Below are 16,409 nucleotides of genomic sequence, written 5' to 3'. Positions count from 1 at the left end.
TAAAATGCCAAGGACAAAAGACAAAGCGAGAATACTAAAAGCAGCAAGATAAAAACAGTCACCTATAAGGGAGTACCCATTCGACTGTCAGCTGATTTCTCAACAGAAAGTATGCAGGCCAGAAGGGAGTAGCAAGAAATATTCAAAGTAATGAATAGCAAGAACCTACAACCAAGATTACTCTACCCAGCAAAGCTATCACTCAGAATTGAAGGTCAGATAAACAGCTTCACAGATAAGAAAAAGCTAAACCAGTTAATCACTGCCAAACCAGTATTATATGAAATGCTGAAGGGTATTCTTTAAGAAGAGGAAGAATAAACAACAAGTGTTGGAGAGGATGTGGAGTAAAAGGAACCCTTCTGCACTGCTGGTGGGAATGCAGAATGGTGCAGTCACTGTGGAGAACAGTTTGGAGTTCCCTCAAAATATTTTTTAAAATCTGTCGAACAGAATAAACTGGTGAATAGAATAGAATCAGGGGCATAGAAAGGGAGTGGACTGATAATTCTTGGAGGAAGGGGGTGTGAGGGGTGCGGGAAGAGAGTGGACAAAAATTGTACACATATGGACAAGGACAGTGGCAGGGGGTAAGGGCAGGGGGTGAGGTGGGAACCGAGTGGAGGGGAGCTATGGGGGAAAAAAAGAGGAACAACTGTAATAATCTGAACAATAAAGATTTATTTTAAAAAATAAAAACTGAGTTCCTTTTCATTTTCAGAAGAACTAGTTCTGCTGCTAAACAAAGATGTCTCAAAACTGGTGTAGAGGGAATGATATGGAACCGCATACAATTTGGTAGTGAGAAGCGGGAAACACATTTTCTGCTGGGCACCATGAGCTCACAGGTTGTCTCATTTAATCCTCACAACTGCCCTTGTTGCCCCATTATCCTCAATTTACAGATGAGGGCACTCAACTTTGGAAATAAGGAACTGGCTCAAGGTTACATGGCTAGTCAGTGGCAGAATCGAGACAGCACATCCAGCTGTGATCTGCAGTTCTTGTGTTTTTCAGTCCCGTCTGACAATCATTTCATGACCATCGACTCTGAGGCACTAGACTGGGCTCTGAGAATACAAGTGTGCAGAAAAGAGTCTCTGCTCGTTGACTTGAGTGTGCTTGGGGAGATGGACACACAGGAAACAGGCTGTTTAATTCTGCGTGACAGTGACTTCCTGAGAAACAGTGACAAGAGCTATGGGGGAAAAGCACAGGATGCTCTAGGAACCCAGACTGGGCCATCAGGGACTGCTTGCCAGGGGCAGTAGTATCTCCCCAAGCATGAAGGGTGAGGAGGATTATCCTGGAGAGAGTGAGGCAAGCACCTTCCAGACAGAAGACAAGCAGAAAGGCTGGAAAATTGAAAAACACAAAATCTTTAGGGAGTGTACAGCTGGAGCCCAGAAGGGACAGAGGTGAAGCTGGCAAGCTAAGTACGGGCTAGATCCTGAAGAGTCCTGGAGGCCATGCTTGAGTTTGGGTTCAATCCTGTGGCCACATTCAGACATTGAAGGCTTTTTAAGTAGTGGCCACAGGTGGAGAGAAGTGGATGGTTTGAGCTACTTGGGAGGTAGCATGGCCAGGACTCAGTGATGGGTGGGGAGAATGAGATGAGTCTTGAAAACAACCCTGACAACCACCTTTCTGCCACAGCGGCTACAATGACCAATTGTTCACTGTGCTGAACCTTTTCTGCGCATCACTCCATTTCATCCTCGCAATAATCTGAGTTAGGTTCTACTGTTCTTCTCATTTTATTGATGAAGAAACTGAGGCTTGAAGGTTAAGTGATTTGCCCAAGGTCATACAGCAAGGGTGGCAGAGCCAGGTTTCAAACTGAGGTCCAAGTCCAAGACCCACTGCTCCCGATCACCACGATGCATTTCTCCCAAGATGGCACCCAGGTTCTGATTCAGGCAGCTGGGTGGATAGTGGTGCACCCAACTAAACAGACAATGGAGGAGGAGGAGCAGGCCTCTTGGAGAAAGATAAGCTGTTCTGGACGTGCTGAGTTTGAGTACCTGTGGATTGCTGTGAGGAGGTGCCTGGTAGCAGTAGTGGACATCATCGTAAAGTGCAAGGAGGAAACAAGTGGCCAGACCATACGGGGAGGCAACTCTATCTAAATGGATTCTCTTTCCCAGGGATGTGTCCTCAAGCAGGAAGGTTGGATAGAAGAAGAGGAGCTCACAAAGGCGACAGAAAAGAGGGCAGAGAGGAAGGTGGAAAACGTGAATTTGGCATTCCCAATGTCCTTTCCTGTACCCCCTCAACTGAGAATGAAGGTGCCAAAGAAAAGAATGTTTGAAGAGGAGAACAAACACAAAATATGAGATGTTGCCTAGTGGACAAAGAAGATCGAACAGGAAAATGTGACTATTTGGCAACAAAGAAGTCACTGGTAGCTCTCTGGTGGGGTGGGGTTAGAAAAGAGGTTGTAGTGAGATGGGAGAAGTAAAGACAGTGAATACAGAGAATATTTTTCAAGAGATTTGGCTATGATGAGAGGAAAGAGATGAGTGGGGTGAGACAGGCTGTATGCTCAAGAAACAGTTTGGCCGAAACCGGTTTGGCTCAGTGGATGGAGCGTCGGCTTGCGGACTGGGGGGTCCCAGGTTCGATTCCGGCAAGGGCATGTGCGTGGGTTGCGGGCGCATCCCCACTAGGAGATGTGCAGGGGGCACCTGATCGATGTTTCTAACTTTCTATATCTCTCACTTCCTCTCTGTAAAAAATCAATAAAATGTTTTAAAAAAAAAAAAAAAAAAAAAAAAAAGAAACAGTTTGCTTTCAAAAAAGAGTACTGGGGGAACTCTTCCCCCTCCCCATGTGGGAATCTGTACTTGTTCTTCAATAAATTTCCACCTTTGCTATACCAAAAAAAAAAAAAAAAAAGAGTACTGGGCACAGCAGAATGCTGATGGGAAAGAGCCCAGAGGAGAGGCTGCGGGTGCAGGACAGGAAGTCGATGGTAGCCTGAAGAGGCAAGAAAGGACTGCATGGGCCTTAGCTAGGAAAAAGGGTAACTCATCCTCATGATAAGTTACCCTGGGGCAGTAAGATGTTGAGAGCATGCCTGTCCACTGGCCTTGGTGAAACAGAAAATAAGGTTATTTGCCAAAAAATAAGGTGTGGGTGGGGAAAACCTGGAAGTTAGAGAAGAATGGAGGTCTGATAAAGGGGCTATGATAAATGAAGTGATCAGAAGAAAACCAGAGGCCTGCTAGGCAATATAGGGGCTCAGGCAAGTGGGAGACCATGCAGCCCTGGTGCCACAGAGAGATTCGAGTCAGTGCTCTCCTTGAGAATAGAAGGAAAGAGATGGATTGGGTTCAAACCCAGGGCTACGGTTTTCCTGAGTGAATGTTAATGGAAGGGCAATGGGACAAGAAATTGAGAGTATCGGTAAGAGAGTGAGTAAATGGTCTCACCTGGTCTGGAAAGGGGAGAATAGGGTACGCAATAATCTTCAGTGGATAAAGAGGAGTGGCTGGGAGACTGCAGATGACAAAGGCAGGGGTCAATTCCAAAGGAGCAGGGGAGACAGTCATGGTCTGGAAATGATCTAAGGAGACAGAAACTCACTTGGCTTTATTTGTCTCCTGTGGCAGGACAGAATGAGCACTCTATTGGATGACTACTAGGGAAAGCTGTGTTTTCGGTGAATAGCCAGGTTGTAAGGCTAGGGGATAGGTGGAAGGAAATGGGGAGGAGGCTCATGTATAAAAAGATAATGGCCATGATGGCCTATCACATGGCATTGCAACTGGCTGCTTCCACTGTATCCTGGTCTCTACTGTGCAGTGAGTTTTTGAGTAAGTGACTAGTGTGTGATAAATGGCAGACTAGAGGGATACGCAAGGTATAGCAGGAGTACAGTGGGAGAAGTTACCTGAGCAAGGCTGCAAAAGAGGAGACATCTGAACTGACCTTGGAAGGAAGTTGTCAGGGGAGAGAAGAGAGCATTATTGGTGAAGAAAAAAGAATGTGTGGCACACAGATTTATGAAAAGCACACGAGGCCTAGGAACTGCAAAATGTGCCCACTGATACCTAACTGTCTTAAGAGGCCAGGAAAGGTCAAAGAGGCCGGGCTGCCCACAGGACACTTCTGGCCAGGCGGTGCTGGATGGGAGGGAAAAAGTGCTGACCATGTTCTGAAGACAATGGTGGGCCACTACTTCAGGGTGCAGGACAAAGGTCCTGGTTTGTCCTTTGGGTTGGAAAAAGATGGAGAACCACTGTTGCTTTCCAGAATACCAGGGCTGTTTGACCACCCAGGACCTGGAGCCAGCTGGATGTCAAACCCAATCTCCTCAACTGCTGGGCTCTCAAGTATGGCACTGTGCAGATGCAGCCGGGAGTAGGCAGGCAAAAAGGTAATGAGGTGGCAGGGGACCAGCCATCAAGCCCTAGGGCTCGCCTGGCATCAGGGCTGCCCGGGAAAAACTCACTGGCCTTAGCTTAGGTCATTCCCATGGCTTCAATTACATCTCCACGTTGGCAACTCCCAGCCCCACACCTCCGTCTCCACTTGGATGTCTCGTGAGAACCTCTGAGTCAACATGCCCCAGCTGAATTCCTGTCTTCTGCCAATCCCATGCTTGCTCAGTGAAAGGCACATCATTCTACCAGTCACCTAAGCAAACACTTGGGAAACATCCCTAACTCCTTTATCTGTCTTGTAATCAAATCACCAAAGCCTGTCACTTCTGCTTCCTCTGAAAATACACCTCTCGTCCAGTCCCACCATCAATCCTCTGTACTCCGGCTCTCGGCTTTCTGGTCTGGAGTATCACTTCACCAGGCTATCTTCCATACTGCCACACAATAATCTTGGAATACAGAATCAACCAAGTGCATTCTTGATTAAAGCCCTCCAGTGACTCTCCTCAGCTGCAGGATCAAGTCAAAGCTCTTCAGCAGGGCCCACAGGCCCTTCCTCACCTCCACTGCCTGTCCTTCCTCTCCGGTTTGAGCCCTGGCTGCACTACTGCTGTGAAAGTGTTATGCCCGCTGCCAGGAGGGCGCTCCTGATGAGTTTGTATTCACTCCCTGTGACTCAGTTCCAGAGTCAGCCTCTTGGTATGGCCATTTCCAGCAAGCCCTAGCAGGATTGGGGGCTTCCCTCATCCCAGTATGTGTCACACACTAACATGCTCGTCAAGTTTTGTGCCAGTCTCTCCAATGGACCGAACTTCTCCAGGGTAAGAACTTAACAAATGCTTTGGGGTTTTTTGTGTGTGTGTGGGGGGGTGTTTTTTGCAGCATTTACAGTGTTTACGGAATGATTGAGTGACTGACTAAAGCAAGTCCTGGGCTTGAAGGAATCCAGCAAGCTGCTTCTGAGGCCAGGACTCATTTGTCCTCCAATCACTGGCCCCCAGTCTCCCTGACCCTGATGCCTCCCAAACTCATTCAGACCTTCCCAGAGCAGTGAGCCACACCAAGGTCCGTGGCAGCCAGCAGCATTCATGCCCCGGAAGTCCTGGGGGTTGGGGCAAGGCATTCCTCAGGAAGAAGAGGTGATAGAGCTGGGTTCCCCCCCCACACCCACCTTCTTTTTCAGCTTGTGCCGGGCCCGCTTGGCGGCCCTGGCGCTGTTGGGGACTTTGGGCTCCGTGCTGTTGATGAATTCCAGCAGCTCATCCACATCTCGGTGGTCCACGGCGGGCTCCCCAGGGATCCCGCCCAGGGCGCCCCCCTTCATGGGCAGCTCCTCTTTCCGCCTGGTCAGCCTTGAACGGAGCTTCTCTCGGATCTCGGTATAATTCCGACTCGTCGGGGCAGCGGGTGGCTGGGGGAGGGGGAGGTGCTGATGTTACACCCTGGGCCTGGGAAGCCCGTAGGACTCCCACCCGCTGGCACCAAACATGTGGTAAGAAGCGAGACAACTGTTCTTTCTACCAGAGCCACAGAGGCCAAATGGCTTCACCTCAGCCAGGCGGTGTGAGGAGGGAGTAGGAGATATGTGACAGCATTGGGAGCACACTGGCATGGGAGCCAGGAAAGCAGGTTTGAGCCCAGGCTTCGTCACTTGGAAGATGTATGACCTTGGGCAGGTCACTGAGTCTTGTGAGCCTCAATTTCGTCATCTTTAAAATGAGGATAACACCTAGCTGAAAGGTGACTAGCAATGTAATTACTTTCAATTCTTCTGTTCTCAACTGCTCTCCCCTAGCCGGCGGCCCCTTCCTCTTCACCTTAGAAGACTTCTGAACTGTTTCCTCCCCCTGTCCAGAGACAGCATGTATTCTGCTCTGTGCCTCCTTCCTGGCACCATCTGTGCACATGGCCTGTCCCTCAGCTGGCTCTCACACTTGGGGGACTGAGAGCCTTTGCTTCCATTCTGCCTTCATTGCACAAGTGTTCACTTCTCTATGATTATGCCATACACAAACTCATCAGAATTATAGCTTTCCTCTCTGCCATTTCCTTTCCTTTTGCCTAAGGAAAAAAAATGTCATCTTAAGAGAAACCACAAAAACAGCAAAGTTAGCAAAATGTTTAAAAAGCCCCACCTCACCAGTTTGCTGTAAGGATCAAGTGAGCAGACACAGATGCGAGGACTCACAGGTCCCAGCGAGGTTACTATCCCCTCGAGCAGGGGGTTTCTGGGGAGAGCAGGCACGCCCCTGGCTCACCCTGGCTGGCCCCGAGCCCTCTCAGGCATAGGCAGGTTCACTCACCGCATTGTGGCCGAAGAACTCACAGTAGCAGCAGTCACAGAACTTCCCATCTCTCTGGTGTGTGGAGGACGAGGTGCAGGAGCTACGCTCTGAGCTGCTGTCCTCTTCTTCACCTAGCCCCTCATCTGCCTCGCAGGGCTGGGGCAGTTGGCAGGCCAGGCCACTATGTGTAAACTTGTGCCCCTTGCACCCAGGGTCTCTGCTGATGGGGGAGAAAGACAAGGCCCAAAGGTGAGAGCGGGTGTGGCAGGAGCAGGCTACAACAGGCACCTGGAGAAGCAGCCCCGCCATCAATGTCCCCATTGCCCTTAAGCCGCCTCATCCCACAAAGGTCAAGGCAGTCAGGCTGCATCAATATCACTCATAATTACAGGGCCAACACCCTCATTGCCCTCAGGGACCAGCTCAATGGCACTGTTCTGGAAAGGTCCCCAATGCCTCTCCTGCCCACACCCACCATGTGACCCTCCCGGACTCTGATGGCCCCGATTACATCTGTCTCCATCCTACCATCTATCACACTTTATTATAGCAATCTATTTGTCTCAGATCAACTGTGCACTCTCCAAAGGCAGGGACTATGCCACTTCTATTTTTGGGTCCCAGTGTATAGCATAACAGCCTTGCACACAGTGGGTTCTCAGTAAGTAATCTGAACAGATTAGTGGGCTGGTGGCTCCCCTGGAGCATCCAAAGGAGGTTAACAGGGTAAGTCTCCTTTCACTCTATAAGATCTTATGCCTGAGTCTGCACCAGTAGGCAAAGCTGCCTTAGCCACTGGGCCTCGAGGTTGGGAAAAATGGGCCTTGTGGGCCAGACTCCAAGAACTTGTTTGTGCCAGGTACTGTATTCAACACATTATTTCTAACTAGAGGCCTGGTGCACGAATTCGTGCAAAAGTGGGGTCTGGCCGGCTGCCCTGATAGGGGTGATGGAGGCTGACTGGGGGTGGGCCGGTCAGGAGGAGGGGCTGCCAGTGGTTGGCGGCTGGCCCTGCCCCTAATGGGTGAGGGGTTGGGGGCCGATCAGGGCTGGGCCGGCCAAGGGGGGGTGCCGATCAAGACCCAGATCAGGCTGGTTGGCTGCCACAGCGCACATCATAGCCACTAGTCGTTCTGGTCATTCTGGCTGTTCCGCTGTTTCAGTTGCTGGGCTTTTATATAGATAGATAGAAAGATTACCCCCCCAAGGCACGCAAAATAGGTGTTGCAGTGGAGGAAACAGGCTGAGTGCTTCACTGCTCTGCTCATGGAGTGACCAGGACTCAGCCTGTGTCTGTGCGCGAAGTTCATGCTCTTCCACTGCACTGCTGACTATGGATTTCAGGAAGCACAGGGCATCTTATAATACAGACTGGAATCAGCAGTGGGAGCCAGGTGGAAGGAAGGGCAGGGCAAGGGGCTGGGAAGAGGTCTGGCTCCAGGGCAGGTTGGTCCCATGGGTGGAAGAGGAGGAACATGAGCTATTATCAGTGGTGCTTAGAGAAACTTAATCCAAATTGACCACTCTTCAGCTGCTACATTAGCAAAATTACAATGCTCAGTACCCCCGAGAATATGGAGAGATCAGCATTCTAATACTGGTGCCATGGCACTATGGAGAGCTTTTTGGAAAGCAGTTTTTCAGTGTATTAAAAACCCTTCTTAAAAAAACCAAAACCAGCCCTACCAAGTTTGGTTCGGTGGATAGAGTGTCAGCCTATGGACTGAAGAGTCCTGGGTTCGATTCCGGTCAAGGGCACATGCTTGGGTTGAGGGCTCTATCCCCAGTGGGGGTTGTGCAGAAGGCAGCCGATCAATGATTCTCTCTCATCATCGGTGTTTCTCTCTCTCTCCCTCTCCCTTCCTCTTTGAAATTAAAAAAAAAAAAAGGGAAAACATCCTGACATCCTTGAAACTGAGAACTTTTTTTTCATTCTGAGAGATCTATTTTTTTTAAAATATATTTTATTGATTTTTTTACAGAGAGGAAGGGAGAGGGATAGAGAGCTAGAAACATTGGTAAGAGAGAAACATCGATCAGCTGCCTCCTGCACACCCCCCACTGGGGATGTACCCGCAACCAAGGTATATGCCATTGACCGGAATCAAACCTGGGACCCTTTAGTCCGTAGGCGGACGCTCTATCCACTGAGCCAAACCGGTTAGGGCAGAGATCTATTTCAAGGAGAAAAATCCAAGTCAGAAAAAGCTTTAAGCAAAGGCATCTTTAGATATATTTTTAAATATATTTTATTGACTTTTTACAGAGAGGAAGGAAGAGGGATAGAGTTAGAAACATCGATGAGAGAGTAACATTGATCAGTTGCCTCCTGCACACCCCCTTCTGGGGATGTGCCCACAATCAAGGTACATGCCCTTGACCAGGCCCCCTGAGTCCGCAGGCCGACGCTCTATCCACTGAGCCAAACCGGTTACGGCTAGATATTACTTATAATATTAAAATGTTGCCCTAGCCAGTTTGGGTCAGTGGATAGAGTGCCGGCCTGTGAACTAAAAGGTCCCAGGTTCAATTCCGGTCAAGGGCATATGCCCGAGTTGTGGGCTCGATCCCCAGTGGGGGACTTGCAGTAGCTAGCCGATGGATGATTCTCTCTCTCCCCCTCTCCCTTACTCCCTCTAAAAATCCATGTATATTTAAAAAATAAAATACATGTTTCTCTTAACAGAGGAGGAAAGGGAGTTTTTAAAAAGCAGGTGATTTCCCATGTTATTCTTTATATAAATGAAATTGGACTAGAAATGAGGCCACTTTTTTTTTTTCAGTCCTATTCTTTTCCTAGCATAGTCCTAGTTATGAGTAACTGAAATATGGCCATAGTTTTCTCAGATTTATCCATCGGTCAGGGCACAGGCCTGGGTGGCAGGCTCGATCCCCGGTGGGGGGCGTGCAGGAGGCAGCCGATCCATGGTTCTCTCTCATCATGGATGTTTCTCTCTCTCCTTCTCTGACATCGTCAGGGCAATAAAAATATATTTTAAAAAAATATATTAAAATGTTGGGGAAGCCCTAGCCGGTTTGACTCAATGGAATCACTGATCGACGCTCAATAGAGCGTCGGCCTGTGGACTGAGGGGTCCTGGGTTCAATTCCAGTCAAAGGTCACATGCCCAGGATGTGGGCTTAATCCCCAGTGTGGGGTGTGCAGAAGGCAGTTGATCAATGACTCTCATCATAGATGTTTCTATCTCTCTCCATCTCCCTTCCTCTCTCTGAAATCAATAAAAAATATATACTAAAAAATGAAAATTAAAATGTTGGGGGGAAAAATGTGAAATGACCTAAATTTCAGTGACTAGAGAATGGTAAAGTGCACCGTGGAGAATATCCTCCCACCCGTGAAGCTGAGGCTCAGAAGACCACACAGGAGGCTAAAAATGCTAAGTGAAACCACCGACCATACAGACATCATCAACGCATGTGGAAGAGATGAGGGAAAACTGCTACAAGTGGTGGGATTTTAGAGTGGGCAACTACAAATGTATAACAAACACAGATCTGATTTATAATAAAAAATAGACATCTATCTTCTCCAAAGAACTGTATCTTTCAAATATATATTAATATAACCTTTCTCAATAACTAGAGTTACTTTAGGACTCTACCTTAAGGACACAATTCCCAACTCAAACACAGATTTGGGTGCAAGGATGCTTTTAACAGCCATGTTTATAATGGTTTAAAAACTGGAAATGCCTAAATGTCCAGGGGTAGGAAAATAAAAAAATTAAAAAATCATGCTAGAGCTATACAATGAGATATTAAGTGGCCACTGAAAAGTGTTTTGAAGAATTTTTAACTGGAGAAATCATCAATGGTATAATGTTAAAAAAAAAAAATCATTGCCCTAACCGGTTTGACTCAGTGGATAGAGCATCGGCCTGCGGACTGCAAGGCCCCAGGTTCGATTCCGGTCAAGGGCATGTACCTTGGTTGCAGGCACATCCCCAGTAGGGGGTGTGCAGGAGGCAGCTGATTGATGTTTGTCTCTCATCCATGTTCTAACTCTCTATCCGTCTCTCTTCCTCTCCGTAAAAAATCAATAAAATATATATTTTTTAAAAAATCATTATACAAAAATGTATAGTGTCCTGGCCAGGTCGCTCAGTTGGTTAGAGCATCCCAATACACCAAGGTTACGGGTTCAATCCTCAGTCAGGGCACATACTAGAATCAACCAATGAATGAATAAATGAGTGTAACAACAACTGGATGTCTCTCTCTCAAATCAAATTTTTAAAAAGTATGTCAAACAGAGACCTAATTATTCTACATAGAGAAACATCAGGGAGACTATACTGCAGCATTAGAAATTTATCTTTTGATTGAGGACATTTTTTCTTTATAGACATTTCTAAATTTTTCCAAATTTTTTTTTCTGGTTAATCCTCCATGAGGGTATTTTCCAGATTGCTTTTCAGAGAGAGTGGAAGGGAGGGAAGGAGGGGGAGAGAGGATGAGGGGAAGGGGAAGGCAGGGAGGGGGAAAGGGAGAAACATCGATGTGAGACAGAGACACTGACTGGTTGCCTCCCGCACATGACCCAATTGTGCCCCAACCTGGGGCAGGGAGTGAACCTGCAACCCAGGTACGTGCCCTTAACCGGGAATCGAACCCTCAACCCTTCAGTGTGAGGGCCAATGCTCGAGTCATGGAGCCACACCAGCCAGGGCAATTTTCCCAAGTTTTAAAAAAATAACCAATACCTATTTCTTCTATAATTGTAAAAACTATGAAAAACAACCACCATAAGCAGAGCTACCCTCTAAGTTCTGCCCCAACGGCAGCCTTGGCGAAGTTTTCCAAAACTCTACGCCCAGTCAGCAGCGAGTTTGTCTTTCAGGCCACTCACTCACCTGTGAGTGTTAAGAAGCTGCTGTGAGCCTGGTGGTGGGAGCAGAGGCCCACTGCAGTGCCCACTACAGGGGTGGCTGCACCCCGAGAAAGAAGGAGGCATCTTCAGGAGCGGCATGCTGGTGGAAGGCAGGTGGGGGCTTTGACATGCCCCTGGGGTGTGTGGGGCGGCAGCAGCAGCAACAGGGCATTCTGAAACCTGCGCAGGGAATGGTGCTGAGGGGGTGGTGGGCAGCAGGTGTGGGTGGGATGGTGAACCAAAGGATCCAGAGTGAGATGGGATCAGTGACACTGGCTGTGGATGGTGGCCAGTGGGGCTGTTGGGTGGAGCAGTGAGGTCTGAGTGCCGGCGGTGCTCCGAGATGGGGAAAACCTCACCTGTGGGCACATGGGGGAGAAAGGTGTCAGAGTAGGGGCCCAGACCCCTGGGAGGAAAGCCCAAGGACCCGCTGCCCCAGCACCCTGCTTACTGCAAACAGAGGGACATTTGGGCACAGTACCTCAGCACAGTAGACCCATGAGCTTTTGGGAATGTCTAGCAGTGCTACCTTGGGCTGGAGAGGTTTCTCTGCAGGCAGCAGCTCAGCTGGACAAGCTTGAGAAGCCCAGGCCTGAGGGAGAAGGCATCAGGGATGCCAGCCCCTTGGAAAGCCATACACCTCTACTGTGGCACAAGCAGGGAAACATATTCTGTCTGTCAGGGTCTCTCTAAGACCTGCTTGCTAGGTACTCCTCAGACCCAGGGCAGGATCTGCAGGAGCCAGCAGAGCAGCAGGCTGAGATTCTGTCTCTGGGTCATGAAGAGTGAGACTCTTCGGTGGCCCCAGATTTCAGAGAAGTAAAAAAAGGCTTTCATGACTTTGGTTTATGCACCAAAATAACTGGAAATATGTACTGCTCAACTCTCACAGTTGAGGGGACAGCACCCCTCTGAAGAACTCAGCCCCTCCACTTACAAATAGACAGCAATTCTGTATTTACACAGTACATCAATAAGCCATGATTTTTTTTCTTTTGGTCTCTGAGGATTACCTCAGGGTCTAAAGAAGGCACACAGGGCTACAAAATAGGCTAATAATCATGGCAGCTTGCAGTGTCATCCTCTTGTGGATAGAAGTGGGGCCTTTTATACCCACCCCATAGGTGGAGAAAAGGGAGCCTAAGAAGACAAAGGCACCCAAGTCCTCTGTGCTGCTGTAGGGGTCAGGTGTTCTGTGATTTAGGTCCTAATGCCCTAAGGGCCCTCCCAGACTCCATCAGTGCCTCCCTTCTGGCTCTAATGGGAACAGCTACCAGAGCCAATGACAGCAGTGTTTTTTATCTTCAGAGTCCTGGGGAAAGGAGTGCCTCCCTGCTTCCACTAGAATAGCTCTACATTTACTTAATTTAATAACTGATCTTCTGGTTTGTTTGAACAAAGTGGTTAGGAAAACACAGCTGTCTACACTTCTGAAGCCTGTCTCTTTCCCGAGCTGGGACACTCACCGGGGATGGAAGGAGGACTCCCAAGTGAGCTGCCTGGAACAGTCCCGCTGGAGTGTGGGGAGTTCCAGAGGCCCGAGAGCTTATGTGCTGACAGGAACGAGCTGGGATCCCAGTCCCCTGAGTTTCCATGGCAGGATGAGGACGAGGATGAGGATGACGAAGAGGATGACGAAGAGGAATGAGAGTCACCCCCACAAGACTGTGATTTGCAGGATGTGTGTGACAAGGATATCTGGAGAAGAAGTAAGAAAGAGGCTCATGATGAAACAGCAAACATCAGAGCCAATCCTTGGCTGCCTAAGCTTACCCAGGAGAGCTTTCTCCTCTCGGCCAAAGCACAATCCCCACAACTCCAGGTGCAAGGGCAAATGTGGGCCAAGTTGCTCCCAGTGGGCTGTGCCGCTCCCAGTGAAGTAAAGTGTGTGGATGATGGTGAGAGACTTGGGGGGAGGAGAGGGATCACAGAGAATGCCTGTCAACTGTGGGCCTTTGGGGAGTCCAGAGAGCTCCCAAGGAGAGAAGGGTCTGTAAGTCAGGAGTCCTGGTAAAAGAGAGGGGCTGGAGGGGAACAAGAAACAAGGATGGTCTGATTGCTGATTCAGGAGATTGTAGACTTAGATGGCTCCCAGCACCTTGGAGGCCTTCTGAGGCACACCATAGACCCTCAAACTGACTTTTGCCCTCTATGCCATACTGGTTGGCTTTCAAGCTGCCACAGTACTGAAGGCAGCATGGCCACATGTAAGGAGTAGAGGTCCCTATCTATAATTCCTATGAGCTGTCCCTCACATTTTACCCAGACTCTCCTCAGGGGCCAGTGGGCTGCCTTACGCCTCTCTTCTTCCCCCGCCATGTGACCCTAAGCCACTAATGCTGTGTGGGTACAGCCCAGCGGTCTCTCAGCACCTGGGCATAAGGGCCATCCGAGGAAAGCCACCTGAGAGGACAGGGAAGGAACAGTTCAACAGCCTGACTTCTTTGGGCAGGCAGCCCTCCTGATTCAGGAGCCCCTTCACAGTGGTTACCTACCGCCACTGCATGCTCTCGACCTGTCTGCCTTTCATCTTCCTCCATGCTCCTTCGGCAACTCTGGCAGACCCATAGAGGCATCTCTCCTAGGAGATTCTTGACGAGCTTTGGCATGAAGTCAGGGGGCAGCTTCTCACCCTGCAACACCAGTCCATTTTGGGAAGGGCCTTCTTCCCAGCCTTTGCGTTCCCGATGACACAGCAAGCAACAAGTCTGCACAGACTGGCTGGAGGAGGGGGGAACCTGTCCAAAAGACAGAAACAGGGTTTCCCAGGAGGGGAAAGGCTGCTTAGAAATAGCAATACTAATAATGTCACTTATTATGTGCCATGCACTGGATTAGGCACTTTACATAATTTTAGCCATTGTAAAAGCTCTGCAAAGTAGGTGTTATTATTCCCATTTTTTAAAGATGAAGAGACAGATTTTAAGAAGTTAAGTAAGTTGCCAAATGTTGCAGAGCTAGTGAGTGGTTGAACTAGGATTTAAATCTCAGCGAGAGTGACTCCAAAGCTCATGCTCAAATGCCTAATGTTCCAATGTCCCCAAGTCTTGAAGTTTAAAGAGAAGATGGCCCTTCCTTGTCTGAGATGTCCGTGAGAGGCCACAATCCTTGTGTTGTCTGTGCAGTCTACACACAAATCCCATCTGGAAGGAAAGAATATTTCAGGTAATGCAACATGTGGAAAGACATGTGGGTTTCCTGAAGAGCTATGTAATTCCATTAGGATCACAGCAGCATTTTGGAGGAACGGTTTGTATAGCTAGCTAGTCAAAGGCATCAACTGAATTGAAAACTGAGTTGGAGGGAAGGTAAGGCAGACACCTGGTGCTTCTGAGAGGCAAAGGTGTGGTGAAAAGAACCTGGGCTTTGGAGGTCAGACCGACATGTACTCTAACACCTGCCTGACCACATGAGCTGGGTGACCTTGGGCAAGTTATTTAACCTCTCAAGCTCCAGTTCCTACCCACCTTGCAGAGCTGTGTGGCTCAATGCATAAAAAGGGTAGGTGCCTACCCCTGTGCATGCCCATAGGAGAGTCCCAATACATAGTAATTCTTATCTGGACTTTTCTTTTTCCCTTCTAGGAGAACTTGACATATGTATATAGGTTTTCTTTCACATTGAGGGGTACTGACTAGGAGGCTAATTGGATTTAATGACTCTAATTAATGGCTTTCCTATGTCCTACAACTTTGTAGTCCCCTCTCACTCTGGCACTGGGCGTGGTCATGTCACTTTCTTTGGCCCACAGGATATTAGCAAATGTGCTGTCCGCATAAGCTTGAAAAAATGAATGCATTGTTTCCTTGCATGGCTGGGCTTGCTCACTCTTGCACCTCTGCCATGTCATGAGCATGATCAGGCTAGCTGTTGGAGGGACATGAGGGACGTGTGAAGAAAACTGAGTCTTTCTAGACAATTGGCTGACAGATCAGATACATGAGTGAACACAGCTGAGATCAGCCAAGCCGGCTCCAATCTGCAGAAATACCCAGTTAACCCATCTATACATGAGAAGTAATAGATGCTGCTGCTTTAAGCCACTATGTTTTGGGATGGTTTGTTACATGCAACTGTTAACAGATAACCTTCCAAACGTACCGACCACTAGGTAACAGGTGTTTGCAGAGGCCAAGCAGAGGAATAATAAAGGTTATCATTCTCAACCTACCAGTAAAATTAATGCCATCATCTTTTTCTTTTTAAAATATATTTTTATTGATTTCAGAGCAGAACACAGAGGGAGAGAGGGATAGAAACATCAATGATGAGAGAGAATCATTGATTGGCTGCCTCCTGCATGCCCCACATGGGATTGAGCCCACAACCCGGCACATGCCCTGACCGGGAATCGAACCATGACCTTCTGGTGCATAGGTCAACGCTCAACCACTAACATGTCGGCTGGACAATGCTATCATCTTTTTTTCAAATAAAATCACCTTCTAAGAGTCAGATGGAATCAGAGTACCCTTAAATCTGTCACATTACAATTACGCTGACTTTGGTCCCTGATTTCTAGGGAAGAAAAGGGACCAAACAGTAGTACCAGGGACATAAGGAAACATTTGAGGAAGTACAAGGACCTTTGAAAAGAGTACCAGAGACACAGAAACCTTACATGTGCAACTCATATGAGATATTAAGAGCCTACACCAGTGATGGCAAACCTTTTGAGCTTGGCGTGTCAGCATTTTGAAAAATCGTAACTTAACTCTGGTGCCGTGTCACATAGAGAAATTTTTTGATATTGCAACCACAGTAAAACAAAGATTTATACTTTTGATATTTATTTTACATATTTAAATACCATTTAACAAAGAAAAATCAACCAAAAACATGAGT

The 16,409-nt window shown here is 48.2% G+C and overlaps 1 protein-coding gene across 7 annotated transcripts in view; it reads right to left on the bottom strand.

The window, feature by feature from the left end:
• Window positions 1-16,409, bottom strand: part of FAM193B (family with sequence similarity 193 member B) — a 37,517-nt gene that overhangs the window by 6,224 nt on the left and 14,884 nt on the right. For 4 of the 7 annotated variants that reach the window (XM_015563341.1, XM_015563342.1, XM_015563339.1 and 1 more), the window contains 5 exons: window positions 14,060-14,302; window positions 13,031-13,262; window positions 11,548-11,923; window positions 6,692-6,893; window positions 5,560-5,799 (listed from right to left, as the gene is read on the bottom strand). In XM_015563341.1, coding sequence (XP_015418827.1) covers window positions 5,560-5,799; window positions 6,692-6,893; window positions 11,548-11,923; window positions 13,031-13,262; window positions 14,060-14,173 — 1,164 coding nt within the window. In that variant the 5' untranslated portion in view covers window positions 14,174-14,302. The remainder of the gene's footprint in view (window positions 1-5,559; window positions 5,800-6,691; window positions 6,894-11,547; window positions 11,924-13,030; window positions 13,263-14,059; window positions 14,303-16,409) is intronic. The other 3 variants (XM_015563343.1, XM_015563345.1, XM_015563344.1) reach the window with 3 other exon arrangements.

This window comes from Myotis davidii, unplaced genomic scaffold (genome assembly GCF_000327345.1).
Source record: "Myotis davidii unplaced genomic scaffold, ASM32734v1 scaffold438, whole genome shotgun sequence".
Taxonomy (NCBI): domain Eukaryota; kingdom Metazoa; phylum Chordata; class Mammalia; order Chiroptera; family Vespertilionidae; genus Myotis; species Myotis davidii.
The sequence above is the reverse complement of the archived record's forward strand: the minus strand, read 5'-3'. Positions and strand labels throughout refer to the sequence as shown.